This window comes from Jaculus jaculus, chromosome 13 (assembly GCF_020740685.1).
Source record: "Jaculus jaculus isolate mJacJac1 chromosome 13, mJacJac1.mat.Y.cur, whole genome shotgun sequence".
Taxonomy (NCBI): Eukaryota; Metazoa; Chordata; class Mammalia; order Rodentia; family Dipodidae; genus Jaculus; species Jaculus jaculus.
Window position 1 is genome coordinate 91,726,578 of NC_059114.1, and position 20,188 is coordinate 91,746,765.

Below are 20,188 nucleotides of genomic sequence, written 5' to 3' on the forward strand. Positions count from 1 at the left end.
TGAAAAATTCCCCAAATAATTTCTAAATTACCCTATGACTGTGACAAATTGAAACCCAATGAAGCCACCAGTATGTGTGCACATGTGTGTGTATGTACGTGATGTATGTGATGTATGTGCACTCTCATTTCTATTTACCTTGGAAGCCATGTGTTCTCTTTATGTATTGTATATATGTCAAATCAATTATACTTAATTTATTACCAATATTACATAATAAAGAAATACTCTGCGGCTGGAGGGATGGCTTAGTGTTTAAGGCATTTGTCTGCAAAGCCAAAGGACCCAAGTTCAATTCCCCAGGACCCATGTTAGCCAGATGCAGAAGGGGCACATGTGTCTGGAGTTTGTTTGCAGTGGCTGGAGGCCCTAGTGTGCCCATTCTCTACCTCTTTCTCTGTCAAATAATCAATCAATAAATAATTTTTTTTACAAAAAGAAATACTCTGGATATTACATGGCTAAGTCAAAAATGACAGTATCTTTCTTTATGAGAAAAGTCAACAATGTAATAGAAATTCCATGTGGTGAATGATATTATACAGATATCCCTCCCACGATGCAGCAGCATAGGAAGACAGAAAGTAGAGTCTAGCCTGGAGTAAGAAGGCAGTATTCAGCGAGTTGACTGATTCAAAGAGTTAGTTTAATGCACCCGGGGCAATTCATGTATTTTATAAATCGTGATAAAAACAACCCCCAGTGCAGAAATAACAGTATATTCCCTGGTATATTGTAGTCCACAAAGCAGTTTCAATCATGCAATCAGAATGGTGGTGAGAGCTTGGCTCTCTTGGCCCTTCATGGTCCTTCATGGCCTCAGCTTCTCCGTTAGAGAAGGCCTGGTCTCAGGATGCTGGGGCAGTCAAGGCGACAACAAAACTGTAGCAGCATTGAGCCGTGAAACTTCACAACATCCCGAGAGCAGCACTGTAGTTTGTCTATGGAGTGTTGCACAAGGTCTGCATAGTGAAGGACTTGGCATCCAGCTTGGGAGCCGGCGGAGCCTTGGAGAGGTGAGGCTCGAGGAAGCGGTCAGGTCAGGGGAGGCAGCGGGAAGGGACGGCGGGAGCGTGGCCTTGCCTTCTCCCATGGGATCCCGGCTGCGCAGTGAGCACATGGCTCCACTGTCTACCTCTCCTCAGGCCCCCACGCAGCGAGGCCAAACGAAGAAGCCAGAAACAGAGGAAGAAACTCCAGAACGGTGAGCCAAAGCACACTTTATTTAATTTTCATACTTTGTGGCACCAGAGACAGAGGCTACAGGGTCTCATTGACCAGCAAGTACTGCACCACGGAGCTGCACCGTAGGCAGGCCTTCTCTTCGGAAGCTGGGTGGCCTCGGGAGGTTGAGGAAAGCTGACTTGCACAGGAGGACGGGCCACCAAACGTCTGCCTTGCAGATCCGGAAACCGATGCTCCTGAAGGCTCAGTAACAAACTGCGCTGGAGAAAAGGCGTGACGCCTTCCGATGCTCGTTCCCCTCTGCGGGGCTCACAGCACCCTCATTATGTAGAAGGAGGTCTGCCCCCCGTTTTCCTCCTAGTCTCCATTCCGTGTTTATCAATAAGTCTTTCTTTCCATGGCTAAAAAAAAAAAAAAAAATCTTAAAATTACTGCAGGGCGTGGTGGCGCCAGCCTTTAATCCCAGCACTTGGGAGGCAGAGGTGGGAGGATCGCCGTGAGTTCGTGGCCACCCCAAGACTACGTAATGAATTCCACGTCAGCCTGAGTCAAAGTGAGACCCTACCTCCGTGGGAGAGGGGAGTCTTAAAATTGCATATAATAACCATTTATATTCTTTTAACCCCCACCCCAACGCTGCTCCTGTTACCTTGGAGACCCCTCCTCAGTGAGGTTGTGGTATTCACTGTGGGGTCCTGACGGCCTCACTCAGTCCCTGTGGGGTAGGAGGACGCCTGCTGGGACCATTTTGTTCAGCAGATTAGGAAACGGCGTTCTTAAAGAAAGAGAAATGCCTGTGAAATTCTACTCAGACGTCAGCCACCAGCAGGGGGAAATGTAACTGGGGCCAAGTAACCAGTGTCTGGGCCCAGCTCATACTCAGCAGTTATGTCTGCAACCCCAAAGATCCTTTTCTTCATTGTGTGTGTGTGTGTGTGTGTGTGTGTGTGTGTGTGTGTGTTTGCTTTTGTTTTTCCCAGTAAAATGAATTTTTCTGCCTCATTCCCAGAGTTCTTATAACACTCAGATAACATCGTTGAATCAACAATTATAGCATCTACTCAGTATACAGATTTTCACAGAACGCTTCCAGTGGGTGGTACGTCCTGTGTCTGTGACTTGCGGGGTTGGAACACACTGGTTCACGATTTGAAAGGAGGTGCCCTCTACCCATTACATATGTTCAAGTGCTTCCTGTGTGCGGTCCTCGTTTGTTATTAACTGCATGAATTAAATGCATCTGTGCTCTAGGTTTGGGAGGAGACAGTATCAATGGACTACTACTTCTGTGCCTATCTGTTGGCATCACTGTCTGTTGGTGCCAACTGAACCTGTTGCTAGGTCTTGAAGGACCAGTGATGAGGAATTGAGCAGAGATTGGGTGAGTCAACAGACCCAGGGGACTCCAGGGGACTTTTTACATACAGAGAACCCAGAGGCAGCAGCCTGCAGAACTTTTAAAATTTATTTATATTTTTTAATTTTTAATTTCTAACATATTTTATTTATTTATTTGAGAGAGAAAAAGAGGCAGAGAAAGAGAGAGAGAGAGGATGGGTACACCAGGGCCTCCAGCCACTGCAAACAAACTCCAGATGCTTGCTCCCCCTTGTGCAGCTGGCTTACGTGGGTCCTGGAGAGTCAACCAGGATCATTTGGCTTTGCAAGCAAATGCTTTAACTGCTAAGCCATCTCTCCAGCCCCCTGTAAACTTTTATTAGAAAAGTTTTGTGTATAAGATTTATGTAGATAATGGCTTAAACAAAACAAAGTAGACAGTGATTCCCTATCTCAGAAGCGGGAGACATTTTGACTAGCTTGAAACTATGGGTTTCAGACCGCCCTAACAACAGAAGAACAGACACCACAAACTTCGTTCCCAGCATCTCAGGACAAACACAGATATTCTTATTCCCGGAACACGGCAACAACAAAGTCACAAAGTCTTTTACAAACAAAACACTTCTACTAAGGCAGGCTAAAAGCCCCTACTCCTGCCATAGTTTGGGGGGCAGCTAGCGAGAAGGCTGGGCAAGGGCCCTCCTCCCACGGCGCTGACAGCGTGGTTAGTGGCGAATGGCAAGGCACACCACACGGGGACAGGACTTCAGACGAGGACAGGAACTGTAATATGGTGAAAGCAGCTAGTGGAGTGCCGTGGGTTTCTTCAGACTTGATGCCGTTTGAGATGAATGGAGAGCAGGAAGGAGCCAGTCACACGGGATCTGCAGGCGGTGCTCTGTGGTGGGAAAGGCCAGTGCTAAGGCAGAGACCGTGGCCACCAACACCGTGAGCACTGAGTGAACAGTTTCACAGGACCTCATCGTGCAGAGCCAGGGAGACGGACTGTCTGTGTTACAGCTTGCCTTGGCTGTTCATAATGCCTCCGGCCCCAGGCATCTCATCATTAAGGAACTGGTTTTCCACACAACAAAACAAGTGCGGAGGAAGAGTCCATCACCCGGTGGACCCTCAAAGTCCCGCATGGCTTTGGGCTTTCTGCCCTGCCCCTGCCGGCAAGTGGCGTTCATGCCTCTGAGCGCGTCGCGGTTGCGCGTCCGAGTGCTGTCTTCTCGCTTCTGTCTGAACTCCGACGTGAGAACAGTGCCGTTTTCAGGCATAATGACTGTCTTCATAACCAAAAGTGTGAAATTTCCCCAGAGACACTCTTCAAACCCACTTGCATTTCAATGGTCAGAGCCATGCCACTTGGCCACGACCGAGCTGGGTTTGTTAACCTCCTTAAAACAACAGCATTCTCTTCTGCTAGTAAGGGGCAGATTGCTCCAGCCTGCAATGCCTAGCTTGGATGATATGCTGGCTGCGTAGCCGAGCAAGCTAGGAGCTCTGCTTTGAATGTGAGACACGGAGCGTGGTATTATGTAGAGGACGGGCCGTGGGCACAGGCAGAGGCTCTTGGGCCTCATGCTAGATCAGTGGTACCCTAGAAGCTCTCCTTCTTCCCCAGAGGCATCGTTTACCCTGCTGATGGCTCACCTGTCAGTCTGACAGGTTTTAGAATCACCACGGAAAGAAAAGTGCTTATGTCTGTGAGGGCTTTTCTAGATGAGGTTAACTGAAATGGGAAGACCCAACTAACTGTGAGTAGCCCCATCTTGTGGACTGTGGTGCCTGACTGGAGAGAGGGGAGAGCGAGGGGAGTGGTGGCCTCTGCTCCCCGCTTCCTCACAGTGCCCCGAACGGGACCGGCCGCCTCCGGTCTTCTTCACCCTCAGGGACCCTATGTGGTCTTGAACTGTGAGCTGAAATACACACGTTCTGCCTTCTGAAGATCTTTCTTGTCAGGAACTGACAGAGAACAGGAGCAAGAAGGATTTATGTCATAGGTAGTCAGCTGTTAATGGGGTCTGGTTTCGCACCAGTGAGACCATCGACTCATGGAATGTGAAGCAAAGTTTTATTGGGTCAAAACAAAAGAAAAGAAAAAGAACAAAGTCTGGTATATCAGGTCTGTACCCCAGAATCTCAGATCTCAGAGTGTAGCCCCAAACTGTTCAGAGTGTCAGCTTTTATTGGAAATAACCACATGATGTTTATAGGGGGAAAAAAAAACCAGGACGGGAATTAAACCATAAATCACTATTTACATGTGACAGTTATAGCCATAAAAGTAATCTTAAACATAGTGGGGAATTCCATGTATCTTAGATGAAAAAAGGAACTTGTAAACAGGTCTGTTGGTCATGTTGGTCAGTTACAGGAAGCACCTGGGGCAGGGCTGGGGTGGGGTGGGGTGAGGTAGGCCTACCAGGGGTCTCTAGCTTATCTGTCCTTAAGGAGTTTGCTCAACACTACAGACAGGCCCGGGGTTATGCTATTCAGACCAGCAGAGCCTCCTGTTTATCTACCATCCCCATCTGCTTAAACAAGGGTTTCCTTCCATTCTTTTATGAGCTCCTACAAGGAAGTGACTTCTGTTTTTTCCTAAGCTAGGTATAAAGAAAGGTAGAGAAATATAACATTTTGCTCACTTTACAACAGCTAGGGCCAGAGGCCCAAGGAGGTGCCTCCCTGTCTTCCCTGGCAGAGCAGAGCCCACTTGTGATCCAGTCTCTTCCCAGATGGCTGCAAGCAGGGACTCCAGGGACAACTTCCTGCTGTGGCTTCAGGGTTTCCCAAGCTCAGCACACCTGTGGGCCTGCCCCTCCTGAATCAGTCTCTTGACTCCACCAACTGGTCAGGTCTCTCCCTTACACACCCGAGGCTGATGAGGCTCTTGCTAACTGGATGTTTGATTGTGTAAATCTCATAGACCATGCGCGGGAGTGTCTTGCTCCCCTGATCCTTGCTTCATGACCCCTCTGGGAAGCTGTCCCCCTTCCCAGTCTGGCCAAAGGAGTCTTTGTGCCTGGGTGTTTTCCGGCTTGATTTCTACATGAGCTTTAGTCTCTGATGCTTCTCTGCTTTGCTACCTGTGTACTCTTGCTTTAAGCTCCCCGTTCTCTCTTAATGCTTCTGACCCTCTGCAAGGGGGACCTTGTGGTTTGGGCTTGCTTACCGTGTGTGTGTGTGTGTGTGTGTGTGTGTGTGTGTTTCCAGAGGTTTCTACCCAGAGGTATGAGGGGAGATTTTCTCTATCTGCCCTCCCCTCTCCCAGCCAGGCTAGAATGGGGAGGACTTCTTTTGGATTGCTTGTCTTCCCTCAGGATCCTAACTCTCATTCAAACAAATCTCACAATTCACATTTCACCCTTCTCTGGATCTGCCTTCTCAATTCTTTGCTAACTTGGCAAAGAACCCAAAAGTTAGGGCTCACAGGCCTGGAATCTCCTGCATGTTTATGGAATCTAATTTCTCCCTGGATTTTACAACTCCTGCATTAGAAGTTGGTCACAGCAATGTGTAAAGTAACTAATTACCCCAACATTCTCTAACAATGTGGCATATGGGTCAGCGAGACCAAGACCGTATCTCATGCAGGCACATTTTTGTTTGTGTGTTTGTGGTGTGGTGGGGAAATGGTGTGTGTACGTAAAATACTAATGTTAGGTATTGGTTCTCACCTTCTACCTTGTTTGAAACAGGTCTCTGTTAATTTTTTTGTTGCAAGCAACTTTATTCTATGAACCATAGTGGAGAAAACGCTGCCCATTAAACTGTGATAGAATGTTTTCTTTCAACTTAAAATTTTTATATTTCTTAGAAACTTAAGAGTACTTTTACACTTATTGAGACATGAGGTTTTAGTCACATGGCATATGCATAAAACTCCCCATAAAATTAACTGGCTCAGTATTTTCAAGGCATCTCTCTACTCGGAATCCAAGTCACTATCTTCAGGTTTTCTCTCTTCCTTCAAGTATTGGTATTCATCACTGGTATGCCTATAATGCAGAACTTGGGAGACTGAGACAGGAGCTTTGCTGTGAGTTCAAGGTGGCCAGCTACAGAAGGATTGCTTGTGAGCTGAAGGTAGACCTGGGCTACATAACAAAATTTGTGTCAAAAAGAAAACTGAAAGAAATTTTTAAAAAGTGGCAGTAATTCAGTTCCTCCTAGAATTCTTAGGATGGCCTTGAGCTGGGAATGTATCCCTGGTTTCTACCTCAGCAGACCCATGCCCGTATGCACATGGTGCTCCGCAGCTGATTACAGGGTTTTCTTCTGAGCTGCAAGGTTTAATGTAAATACAAGGAAAAAACCAACTACGTCATGACTGCTACTTAGCCTTTGGCTATTTGTGGTAGTGAAATTGTGGGAAGCCTGGTGTGGTAGCACATGGCTATAATTACAGTACTTGAGAGGTAAAAGCAGAAGGGTCAGGAGTTAAAGGCCAGCCTCAGCTATATAAAAAAAAATGAAGGCCAGAGATTGCTTAGCGGTTAAGGCACTTGCCTGCAAAGCCAAAGGACCCAGGTTAGATTCCCCAGAGCCCATGTAAGCCATATGCACAAGGTGGTGCATGCCTCTGGAGTTGGTTTGCAGTGGCTAAAGGCCCTGGCATGCCCAGTCTCTATCTGCCTCTCTTGTCTCTCTCACTCACTCAAATGAATAAAATAAAATAAAATAAAATAAAATAAAATAAAATAAAATAAAATAAAATAAAATAAAATCGAGGTTAGCCTAGACGATCTTAAAATAAAATGAGAGAATAAGAAAAATATGATGGGAGAATGAAAGAGCAAAATGTAGTAAATGCATTTCTGTCTGTGCCCTGATGCCAAAACTTGTGGGCAGCACTGAGCTGCACAAATGCAGAGTCCAAGAGGCAGTGGGACGTATGCTTCTGGAGTTCAGTCAGATCAAGGACAGCCGAAGTGGTCGGTAGAGTTGGTATTCATGAACATGCAGTCTATATGCGTCCTCCAAAGTTTCCGTGTCGGAAGCTCAATTCCTAATGCAAGCACTAGACTTGTGCCTTCGCGAATGGATTGACTTTGCCATTGCAGGCATCAATTCTAATAGAAAAGAAAATTAAGCCTGCTCTTGCGTACTTCAGCTCACGCTCCTGTAGCCCTGAAAGCCAAATAGATGTTTTCTGTTCTAACTACCTGGACTCAAATATAACAGTCAGGGCTGACATCTGGCATACTGAAAAATTCAGAACTGGGGCTGGAGGGATGTCTTAGCGGTTAAGACGCTCCCCTGCAAAGCCAAAGGACCCAGGTTCGATTCCCCAGGACCCACGTACGCCGGCTGGACAAGGCGGTGCATTGTCTGGAGTTCGTTCACAGCGGCTGGAGGCCGTGGCGCGCCCACTCTCTCTCTATCTGCCTCTTACTGTCTCAGGCAGGTAACACGTTCTTTAAACAGTTCAGCACTGTAGAGGGGAAGCCAGCCTGGCGAGCAGAGTCAGAGCGGCCAGGACCACGGCGAGCCATCCCCGAGGCCCCGGGAGTCCCTCCCGCTGGGCCGCGAGCCGAGCACGCGGGCGGCCGGCGCCTCCCCGCCTCCCGCGGGACCCAGGCCGCCCGGCGCGCTACGTGGCGCTGCGCACGGCGCATGCTCCGCGCAGGTGCGGTGACGTCGCGCGCACGCCGCGGGTGGGCGGGGCCTCGCCACGTCGGCGCTCGTGGCCACGCCCCCTGAGCCGGCGCGCGCGAGTCCCGCCGCCCTGCGCTCCGTCGCCCGCCGCCCGCCGCCCGCCGCGTCCCCGCCGTCCGGCTCCCGGAGACCGCGCCGCCCGCCACCGTCCGGGCCCGCCGTTCTCCGCCGTCCAGCGCACGTAGGGCCCGCGCCGTCATGTCTTCGCCTCCAGCAGGGAAGCTGGAGACCAAAGGCGGACACCTGCCGGCCGGTACGGACTCGCTCCCACTTTTCTCCCGGGCCGGGCGGGGGGCGGGGCCGGGGCCGCGACCGGGGCCGTGATCGTGGCGGTGACCGGGCCCTGCCGCGGCCTAGGCGCGGACTTGCGCGACGCGAGGGGCGGCGTGCGCGGCCCGCTGGGCGGCTTCGCGCGTGTCAGCGCGGCGACGCCGGGTCCGGGGATGAGCGCCGGTAGGCCGCCCCCCAAGCAGCCGAAGGGATCTGGATCGCTCCCCACTCACCTGGACTTCTTTGGCCCACACTTGACTTCACACCCAGCTGTGTATCGGAAGTATTTTTACTCTTTTTTAATACTTTTTAAAGACAAATCTAAACTTCTGAGCCAAGGAAGTTAAGTCCCGGGAAGAGTCACATTTCTCGTAGACTAGAATGGAAGCATCCCTTGCGTCCCTTGCTGCGGCCTCTGCCCGGAGTTCCTGCTTGGTCTGGCCACTTGGTCCTCAGTGGTCAGTTTCCATTCCTGCTGCCCTTAAAAATGGCAGTTGGTGCACAGGGACGGACACCGGTGGGTGGGGTCGAAGGCCGCGGGTCCCCAAAGCCAGTCACGCCGAGGTGTCCTGTAGGGTCTTCATTGCAAGCTCTAGTGCTGCGAACTCAGACTTCAGTAACCGAAACGTCCCGCTCCGGCTTGCTGCCTGGGGCCTCATCTGCCGCTTAATGTCCGGCCTCTGTTCCCGACCCCAGGCTCGGAATGCCCCGCCGCCTCCCAGGGAAGAGGAGCAGTCCTTTACCAGTGATGACTGAGCCTCTCGACAGCCCAGCTGCCCAGAGTGAAGCATGGGAAAGGTCCTCGGCTTTGCCAGATTTTTATCTTCTATTGCTGTGAAATGGGGGCAGGGCGCTGTTGGGGGCAGAGCACTTGGGGCCTGGGGTTAAACCTCAATTAACAACCAAACAAAGGCAACTCTCAGAAGGAATTCCTTTAAGAAAGGGCCCTTTTAATTCCTGAAGCTGCCGTGTGAGTCCCGCTGCCAGCTGATCTATGCTGACCCCCAGGGTCACCGTGCAGCAGTGGGCCTGATGGGGTCTTTTCTGTCAGGATAAATGAGTTCATTAACTGTACATATTGGAATGATACCAAATCAAAGTAGCAGTAATTAAATTGTACACAGATTCATATCCATATGGAGGTATTTAAGATTAAACATGCTAACTCCCTGGGAGAAATTTCATGGAGAATTCTGATTTTTCTTTGCATTGTAAACCACTAGGCTTTTGTATTAGAAATGAAATAACACATTTTATGCGTACTGAGAGAGAAGGCAACTTATTTGTGCTTATGTAGCCATGACTTTGTAATCCAAATTCTTATACTCATCACTGCACTTCTCTGGGGCCTCAGGTTACCTCACTTGAAATGTGACGCTGGGCCAAGGAGATGATCTTTCTCTGGGCACGCCACTGGGTGGGACTGAGCTGTCTTTGTTGCTGTGACTCTTGCTGTCTTTCTCCCCACCTCTCCACAGAATCAGAGCCCCTGGGGGTAGTTACTCTCACTGATAGGTGCTGGTCGGTTAGGACAGGTTCTTCAGTCTGCGGAGAGTGTTTGTGTGGCTGCCCCACAGCATCTTCCAAGGCTTTAAATCTTAACCAGCACTTGGGAGGCAGAGGCAGGAGGATCTCTGTGAGTTCCAGGGCAGCCTGAGACTACATGATGAATTCCAGGTCAGCCTATGCTAGAAGGAGACCTTTCCTTGGGGGGTGTGGGGGAGAAACGACAAAAAAAAAAAAACAAAACAAAACAAAACAAAACAAAAAAACCCAAACCAAAAAACAGAAATAAGCGGTTTTAGGCTGCTGTTCTCAGCAGGGCCTTATGGATGTCTGCGTCCCTGTCTGCAGAAGACCCTGTGTCCCACAAGCCTGTTGTCACAGGACGCCTCAGTGCTTTGCTTAGTCTGGTGCTACCAGGTATTAGGTGATTCTGCGAGTAAATGTTTGCAAGAAGAAAGGGCCATCCACTTTAGTAAAAGATAAGTCAAATAACTGCTTTAGAAACTTTGGGAAGGCTTTTATTAATTGCTTACTTGGATAACAGACTTGTGTTTAAATCCTCAGTTGGAAATAATAAAATTCTCTTACTGTGACTGCTGTTTTCTGTCTTTCCTGCTATCTGGACCAGTTCCACTCCCGCACTTCCTCACAGTGACCCTGTTCCCCTTACTGCACAAACCTCCCCACTGTCTTTCTCTTCTGTCCTGGCTTCTAGACAGGCATTACATCTTTATCCCCAGGGCCTGGCACTGTGCCTAACACAAGAGAACTCCCTCAGGGCTGTCTCCCACCTCCCTTATAGCAGGCCGTGAGCATCCGTGTCAGCTCTCTCCCGTGGTCACTAGTGTGCAGTAGTCCCTTCAGCTTGTTTAAGGAGAGAATGATGGAGTGGAGACTAGAGCTTGTTCAGTCATGCCAGCACAGTTCTAAGCACCCAACACTTATTAAATTAGCACTCACCATCAGATACTAAGGACAGCGCCATTTCGAAACATGGTTGAGCTGTTGGGAGTTTCTGTTGCCTCCTCCTCTGAGACAGTTATTAGAAGTCTGACCTGATGGGATTTAGCCCTTTAGGGCGTCAGCAGCCTGGCAGAGGACTGGCTCCTTGCCACCTCCCAACGTACTCTTGAGACAGTTTGTCAAGACCCAAGACTATGGAAGGAAGGCGCTGTGCCTTCCCAGTGTTCCTTGCTACATCATGTTCTGCATGTGTCTTCCCAAAAGCCATCTAGTCTTAGTGATTTCAGGCCCCACCGCTGCTCTACTGCATCATGCTTGCACAGAAGTGGAGTGACACTACTCGTTTCCTCAGAGTTACTGCAAAACCAGATACGCACTTAGAACTAGTGAGGTTCTGTTTCCTCTAACAGCAGACGGAAGGACATAATTGCAAGCCACGTGGTTACTCCTTTCTGCCAGTCTCTTTGTTTTAGCAGTAATAATGGATAAGTATCTTTGGCCTTGTCTCCCCAACACATATTTCTTAAGGGTGCCAAAACCATGCATCCATCAGGTCTCATGAGTCTGATTTGTGATAGCTTTGAATGTTACTAATTTTATATAAGATTCTCTTTCAAGAGTAGATTTCACATCCCCCTAAAACGAAGTCAAATGAAAATATAAGCATGGGTGTATTTATTTCAGGCAAAATGGGAAATAGACTACTTTGCTGATTTTAGTAACACATAATTCCATTCTCTGTTACACCAGTCAGTCAGACATGACTTCAGGATGCATTTAAGAGGCTGTGGGTGATAACTCACACTGAATTACCTTCCTGCAGGAAGTGTTTCAGATTATCCAGGCTATTCCATTGTTAGAAACAGAAAGCAAACTTGGGACTCTGTGAGTCTGACAAGGTAGACGCTTGTCTGCGTTCCTGTCTGGGCAGGAAGTGGCTCTGCAGAGGGCTTTTCCATCCAAACATACTCTTTCCTCTGGAAGGACCCGCCATAGGCCATCACTGGATCACTCTCAGAGCCTCCTTGCTGGATTCCCTGAAGGATTCCCAGTGATTAAGGGTGCAGATTGCCTCCATCTGCCTGGTCCAAGCCCTTTCAGGCTCTGCCTGGAGCAACTGGCTTGGGCCCTCCTGCCTCAGGCAGTGTCTCACTGTGGGATTGTGAAGTAGGACTTGGGCAGGGAAGGGCTTGACATGTGACCAAGATAAATAGTAAAATAACAAACACTAGCAGAAATGGCAGACTTACTGGATTGGGGAGTCTGGTAGCTTCCTTCCATAACGTACTGGTGGTTGCCCGCTGGTCACTAGTCAACCCCACAGTGGGCACGTGCTGTGTGGGTGCCCCCCATTCTTCAGCAACCACAGCTCTGTCATCTCCACAGTGAGGAGGCCTTCCAGCACCAAGAATTTGACTGTGCAGAGGCCCGCCCAAGTGCATAGTCCTCTTTTCGGTGCCTACTTTATAGGGTTAGTAGCTGAGCACATCCTGACTGCCAGACCCTTTGGAGAAGTTTCACTCCGTTCTTAGCTGACACTCTTTCTGCAGGTCCAGTGGCCCTGAGGTTTGAGAGCCTCAACAGCTCGCTCTGGCTCACGTGTACCTGCGTGCTCACCCATTCACACAAACATGGACAGGCATGGGCTTTGAACTCAGAGGTGCAGGCCTCGTGCCTTAACCATGGCTAAAAAGAAGCTTGTCATCCTTTAAATTTGCACCTCTCTTTTAATAACCACTAGCATAACAAAAATCTGAATTCTTTTTTCTCACATCTCTTATAAAGAATTTATATTTGCAAATAAGTCTGTTTTAGTTTTACATATGGAGAATTTTAGATACAGTGATAATCACAATGATTATGTGTTGTCATTTTTTTTGGCTTAATGGCAAGTTAAAGTGAATCTGTCTCGGCCCTGAGTTATTATTATTACCACTGTTATTGCTGCATTAATCACTAAACATACTGAGAGAAATTAATGAAGTTAATTGTGTTCAGAATCTGAATTAAATGAAAGTGCTAATGCTGGGTGACTGAGCACTGACACTGAACTTAGTTCAACAGAGAAGTGGACTGGCTGCTTCAGAAGAGCTTCCAAAGACTTGATCACTTCAAATGTCACCTTGATACTTGATACCACTTCTCTTCACAGGAATTTGCATAGTCCCATTTGTTTTCAGTCACTATAAAACATCCATTCTATACACTCACTAATGTGGTTTATAAAGTGTCAAAGTATCTGAGTTTACATGTCAAAGTTAGAGTGTCAAAGTTTTATTTCTGCCAAGTTGAAATGACTCTTGATTTTTTTTTCTTTTATTGTTTTTGGAGGTAGGGTCTCACTCTAGCCCAGGCTTACCTGAAATTCACAGAAATCTTCCTATTTCAGCCTCTTGTGAGTACAGGGGTTAAAGGCGTGTGCCACCATGCCTGGCTACAAAGACGGTTTTATAAATGGGCAACTGCAACAGTTAGTTAAGGTCGCTGTAACAACCCCACAGCTGGGCGCTCACAGCAGGCATTTCTTACTCATGGTTCTGAAGGCTGGAAGCCCAAGGTCAGGCGTTGGCAGCATTGGTTTCCCTGAAACCTCCCTGTGGGAGGGTCTTAGCTGGCCTTTCTCTATGCATGTACATCCCTAATGTCTGCCTCTTCTCATTAGGACACTGGTTCCCTCGAATTAGAACATATCCCAATTTCAACTAAACTCATTAAAGGTCCAATCTCTAAGTATGGTCACAAACTAAAGTTACAAACATTAGGAAATTAGCACATGTATTTGGGGGTTATCAGGGTCTTCATCAGTGCCTGGTAGGTATGGGGTAGAGGAAGAGGAAGGAGAGAACATTTTATGGGCCAGTTTAAGGCTCTTTTCTTTTGTCACAGTCATCAACAGGTCTTAGACCCTACATTTCAAGAGTAAAATACTCTCATATCACCTGACATACTGCAGAGTTTTAATTTCAATGTCCATTTCTCAGTGGATGGCAAACTGCATAAACAGAACTCAGAATTGTTTGTTTCATTATGAATTCAAAGTGAGGAAAATCTCTAGGGACAAAGGAAAAAAGAAGGCTCTGAAATTTAGATGGCGTGAGACTTGGGTCCACCTGTATGGGGAAGAAGACCCCCCAGACCCTGGACCTCAGCAACACAGTAGGGTGGCAAGTCGCTGAACTGTGTTAGCTTTGGCTCGAGGTGAGGCAGAAGCCTCTGGGAATTTGTAAGCAGCGGTAGGCTTCTGTTGTGGGTTGAATTCAAATTGACATTGTGTGGTGTTGCTGTTCTTTTTCTTGTCATGGTGACTAAACACCTGGAAGAAAGCACTTGAGTGCAGTATGCTTTAGGCTGGCTCCGGTGTCAGCCTGTCACGCAGGAAAGGGTCCAGGGTGTACGGTAGAGGCCCTTGACAGCTTGGCAGGTCAGGAGACAGGTCAGAACCCAAACCCAGCCCACTCCTAATTCCTGTCCCCAGAGTTCCACAGTCTCCCTGAGGGTCAAGAGCTCCTGACGCATGAGGCTGGGAGACACTCCATGTTCACACCATCGCATCTGCGCTGACAGTTTCTACACCGAGAAAGCCAGACAGCAGATATTTAGGCACCAGTACAGAAACAAATACAACCTCTCTACAAAGGCTTGCTAGTTATACTAGGGGCCCCACAGGATCCTCACATTTGAAGACAAACAGTGATCTACAGTCACCCAGCCAAGGAACAAGAGCCAGCAGCGGCAGATCCACAGCCAGCAGCGGCAGATCCCCGGCCACCGCAGATAACAGCGTAGCTGGTGTGGAGTTGTGAGCGTATGAAATGGGACGAGTAAGGCCCCTGCAAGGGAAGACTAGACAAAGGCATGATGAAGTAAAGACAAAAGATAAACTCGATAAACATAAAATGACTGGAAATCAAGTGCTAGGATAAAAAGCAGAGTTTGAGAGGATTATTGAACAAGGTATTTTCTTCTTTGCGCAGTAGAACAGTCTTTCTGTATTGAAAGGTGGACAGAGGAAGATTTAAGTTCTAATCCCAGATCAACAGATGTCCTGTTTTAAATACAGCCCCTTACACTCCTTGCTCCCCATTTCCCCCTTTTCCTCTCAACAGCTGCAGCCGCTGCTAATGATGTGAAGCCTGCCTTGTTGCCTTTCTGAGGCCCAGGCCAGAGAAGACGGAGCCTGTTCTCCGTTCTGCTTGTTAGTTCTGTGAACCTGTCCTGTACTTCTCTGACTCAACAGGGCCCGTCCAAATTAGGACCAGATGTGTGGGGTTGGTGGTAGTGGGGAGCATAGCTGCCTTCCATAGTAGGACCAGAGACAAGTTGACAGCACCAAGAGATGCAAATGTACTGTAGAATATGGAGGAGCTGTCTGAGGAAAAAGAGTGATTCTCTGAGGTACTGGGCCAAGAGTGAAAAAAAATCTTCCCATGCCAAGAGACACCTGAATACTGCTTTCTCGCCATTGAGATGTACCAATCTTAGGACATCTATCCTTGTTCTGTGTCTGGATAAAGCCATTTGGTGGTGATGTAAAATAACAACTACGCTTTATAGGAAACAAGAAAGTAAGTATTTCGAGCCAGTTATGAGTGGCCATGTCCCAGAAACACAAATTCAAGTGGCCATGAATGGCATATTCTTCTGTGAAAGAGAATATATGAAGTATAGCCACAGAGGAAAGTAAGTCATAAATCAGTGCATTTAGCAAATACATTGCTTAGGTGTCCTGTAGGAGGGCTTTAGCAGAATGGGAACATCTTTCCTGAAGGTTCAGGCTTTACCCTAGTCTGAGCTCTAGGGTTGGTGGTAGAGGCTGTGGATCTTCTGAGCTTAGTCACTGGGAGGTAACTCCTGCTTAGATATATAGGTTAAAAGTAAAAGGCTGTTAGATGGCTTATTATAGCCCAAAGCCAGTTTTGCTCTTAGCCAACAAGAGTCCATTTTAGATGCAGACAAAAAAGAGAACAAGCTCTTTTCAGCAAGGGCAAGCACTCTGCATGTCAGGCCAGGGCTTTGAGCGTAGGGCCATTTCAGGGAACAGTTTGGTACTTGATATTTCGTGGAACATTTTGGTGCTTAACCAAGACAACCAAGAATACTCGTCAGGTACATCTGGGGGAGATAGCATGTTTCAGCTCTCCAAACAAAGCTTCACAGTGTGGGCTGGCACACTCAAGGCTCACAGAAATCTCTTGAAAATCATTTGATTTTTGTCCACCCTGACATTTCTCACACTCATACCCTTCCTAGAATTTCCATGTCCCACCTTCCCTTGAAAAGTAGCATAATCATATTAACCAGGTGGCCAATGCAAATCAGACTACAGGGGAATACCACTTCATGCCTTGAAAGGTGGCCAAAGAGAGGCACGAGCAAGGGTGGGTGCGCATGTGCAGACATGAGAGTCCTTGCAAAGACTCACTCGCAAAGACTGCTGGCCCGGGACCAAATTCCCAGCATCCCTGGAAAGCCAGTCACAGAGCAGTGCGCGCATGTAGTGTTTGTTCACTGCATCAGGAGATCTAGGTGTGCACACAGACATAGACACACATGCATGAGCACAAGTAAATGAATGCTTTTATCCAAAAAAAGAAAAGAAATTAGAGCCCTCATCCTAATGGGAAGTAAAAAATGTTCTGGTTTTGTAAAGTAGTCTGGTGATTTTTCAACAGGATAAATTAGAGGTACTATGTGACATAGCCATTCCCATGTATGTGTCCAAAAATATATACAAGAAAAATAATGTTAATGTTATAACAGTTAAAAAGTGAGAATAAGCCGCCATGGTGGCACACACCTTTGTTCCCAGCCCTCAGGAGGCAGAGGTAGGAGGATCACTGAGTTTGAGGCCACCCTGAGAATACATAGTGAATTCCAGGTCAGCTTGGACTAGAGCAAGAGTAAGGCCCTACCTCGAAAAAACTAAAATAAATAAAAAGTGAGAATAACCAAAATGTCCAACACTTGATGAATGGGTAAATAAAATGTAGTGCATCTGTGGAAAGGAGTGTATTTTGCCATTAAGAAGGAATGAAGTCTTGATAAATGCTGCAATACAAGTGAGCCATAAAAACGCTACCTGAAAACAGCAAGTCACTATGCCATATATTTTAATAACTCCTTCTCTGCCTTAAATGTCCAGAATACCCAAATTCAGATGAGCAAGTACCAGGAGCAGAGCTAGGTCTAGACATGGAATGACTGTGCGAAAGTGTGAGTCTGCTTGGAGTGATGAGAATCGATTACACACCTCTTAATACACGCAAAAGCACTGCATTATGTAGCTTAAGTAGATGGATTCTGTTTTATAAGAATTTAATCTAACGTTATTTTAGAAGATAAACTGACAGCTACCAATAGTAAGGTTTCACAGTACGAATTGGGAAGATTGCTCTGAACACCTTTGCTGCCCTTGACAGGACACTGAGTCTGGCATAGGAGATGTCCTGCATCATCCATGGCTGCGTAAGTGGCACTGAGGAAGTTAAGGCCACTGGGCATGGTCTACATGGCCCTGTTAACATCCCGATGATGGTCAAGACGTGAGCGAGCAGCTGCTTTGTCACATGGCTTATGCTGTGGTCTCACTGCAGTTGTTAGGAGAGACGTGACAGGTGATGGGTCAAAGGAGTCCTGCGAGAGTTTCTAGCAGGACCCGGTGTAAGAGCACTGAGTGTTGTACCATGCTGACCTTCCAAGCCACACCGTCCTGCCCTCATTCATGATGGTCGCTGCCAGGATCCCCAGACTGGCCAGTGCCCACTCAGGTTGACCATGAACCTTCCAGAGGGTTTCTGGTCTTAGGCAGATCCACCTTTGCCAAAATCACACCCTACTTTGTTTTCATTTCAGTGAAAGCTGGCGGCATGCGAATTGTGCAGAAGCACCCCCATGCTGGAGATGCGAAGGAAGAGAAAGACAAGGACGACCAGGAGTGTGAGAACACCAGGTGGGAGGGCTGCAGGAGCCGCACTCAGTGAAACGTTGACCTTTGCTCTTTGCTGTCTTCTGATGCGCCCTCGGCTTCTGTTTCCCACGTTGTGGGCTGCATCTTTGCCCTACATGAGAGAGGCGCCACTTGTGGTGTGTGTGTTCCTGTTCTCGTGATGTGATCTTGGCTCTTTTCCAGTGAGGCTTGAGCCATGTGACCAAATGGGAGCAGGTACAGAATGGGAAAATTCTGTGCATGTTGTTAAGCTATTGACTTGTGTTGCCAGTGCAAATTCCAGAGCCCTGCCCCAGACCTAGTAACCTATGTGACAGTTCACTTGTCAACACACTCTCCCCCGTATCTCTACTGATGATTGAGGAATGATAGTAGTCACTGACACTTTCCTTATGCAGCAAGATCTTTCTGTGTAACCCAAGCTAGCCTCAATCTCAACCCTCCTGTCTCTGCCTCTCAAGTGCTGGGATTACAGTGTGATCCACAACACCCAGCTAATCATTGCTGATTCTTAAAGTGCATCCTTCTGTTCTGGGCATTCTCCAACCTCAGAGCATGGGACCTCAGCACTCTTGTGGTACGTCTCCATTCAGAGTTGCTCATTGGTTATTATCCCATCGCGGACTCTACTCTTCAGTGGTTCCAAGAGTAAAGTTCGTTTCCAAGGGCACCTAGCAGATAAGTAGCAGAGCTCAGGGAGCTGGGATCCGGTTTTACCTGCAGTTTCTAGACTGTGCTTCCCATTTCAGCTCCTGTTTTGTGTTGGACATGTACTTAGAGCTTCACATCTGGATTAATATTACCTATAATTTTGTATTATGTCCATTATGCAGATGAAGAAAGCAAGGCTTACAGCAGTTGTCTAGCCCAATGATGCTTAGCCAGGTAGTGGCTAACTTCAAAACCCAAGCCTCTAACATGTTGAAGTCTCTGATTAACATAAACATGTCTGGATTCTTCTGTACATAAACTTGTCACGATGTGGTCTGGGCTTCTCAAACCCGTGATCCTAGACTTCTGCAGCCGCGCTCGAAGAGGTGATAACTCATTTGCAGCAGGACTTTGGCTGGAGTGAGGCCCTACTCGTGTCTGTACTTGAAGAATAAATGTGCTCTCTGTAGAATTTAGAAAACAGGCAGTTAGCCTGTTGCAAATCTCACTTGGCATACCATTTCACCACCTCATTATCATAATCCTAAGGGTTGTTTTTTGTTTGTTTGTTTGTTTTTTGTTTTTTTTTTTTACTCCTGAAGGTTATCAACTCTTTTCTCATGCTTTTCTTTATTCATTGATGGAGCATGGATTACAGAGAAAATGAACAACCAGATCCTTAAAGAAGTTATGACTAGATGGCATCCCACAACCTTCACTCCTACTTATTTTCTTGGAAGTGTTAATAAGACTTGTACTCTTTTCAAGTTTATAATTTTCCAGACATTTAAAACCAGTTTCCTATATTGCCAAGTTGTTTGGAGATGGCTGCATTTATATATATGAGATACTGCCCAGGAGTTTAAACCAAGATGAATATACTAGCCTGTGGAAGATTAGTGGGCTCCACCATTGTTACTAGCTGACAATCTCATAGGTACTAGATCCCACCCCAGAAACCACCCAGTTAAAGAAAGCGAGGATTTTCCCTAGCCTTCTGTTGCATGTAATAAGATGATATAGCAGTTTCATTCATAGTAAAGGAGAAATTGCAGGCAGGAAATGGAATTTAAGGCTTAGGACTCAATAAAGGAAACAGTTTAATATTCAGCATAAGGGAATTTAAAACTATAAAAAATGCGTGAAAGGATAGGAAATTTTAGCTGGGCATGGTGGTGCATGCCTTTAATCCCAGCACTTGGAAGGCAAAGGTAGGATGATTGCCGTGAGTTTGAGGATATTCTGAGACTATACAGTGAATTCCAGGTCAGTGTGGACTAGAGTGATACCCTGCTTTGAGAACCCAAAAAAAGAAAAAACAGAAAAGATAGGGACTTTCATCAGAGAAATACAAATGATGTATCTTTAGAAAGCAAAATGGAGGGCTGGAAAGATGGCTTAGCAGTTAATGCACTTACTTGCGAAGCCTAAGGACTCATGTTCAACTCTCCAGGTCCCATGTGAGCCAGACACACATGACACAAATGTGCAAGGTTGCACATGCCCACAAGATGGCACTTGTGTCTGGAATACTACTGATCCATTACATGGATCCCAGTCAGGAGTTAGCCTTCCGCCCATCCCTTGTCTACACACTTTCCTCAGATGTGACCCTTTGTCTCAGGATCCAACCTAGAGGGGTAATTTCATTTGTTATCTCTC

The 20,188-nt window shown here is 47.3% G+C and overlaps 1 protein-coding gene across 1 annotated transcript in view; it reads left to right on the forward strand.

The window, feature by feature from the left end:
* The first annotated feature begins 8,319 nt into the window (after nucleotides 1–8,319).
* LOC101616892 (death associated protein) overlaps nucleotides 8,320–20,188 on the forward strand; it is a 41,529-nt gene continuing 29,660 nt past the window's right edge. The window contains exons 1-2 of the mRNA XM_004652540.2: nucleotides 8,320–8,443; nucleotides 17,782–17,878. Of these exons, the coding sequence (XP_004652597.1) occupies nucleotides 8,389–8,443; nucleotides 17,782–17,878 (152 nt within the window). The 5' untranslated portion in view covers nucleotides 8,320–8,388. The remainder of the gene's footprint in view (nucleotides 8,444–17,781; nucleotides 17,879–20,188) is intronic.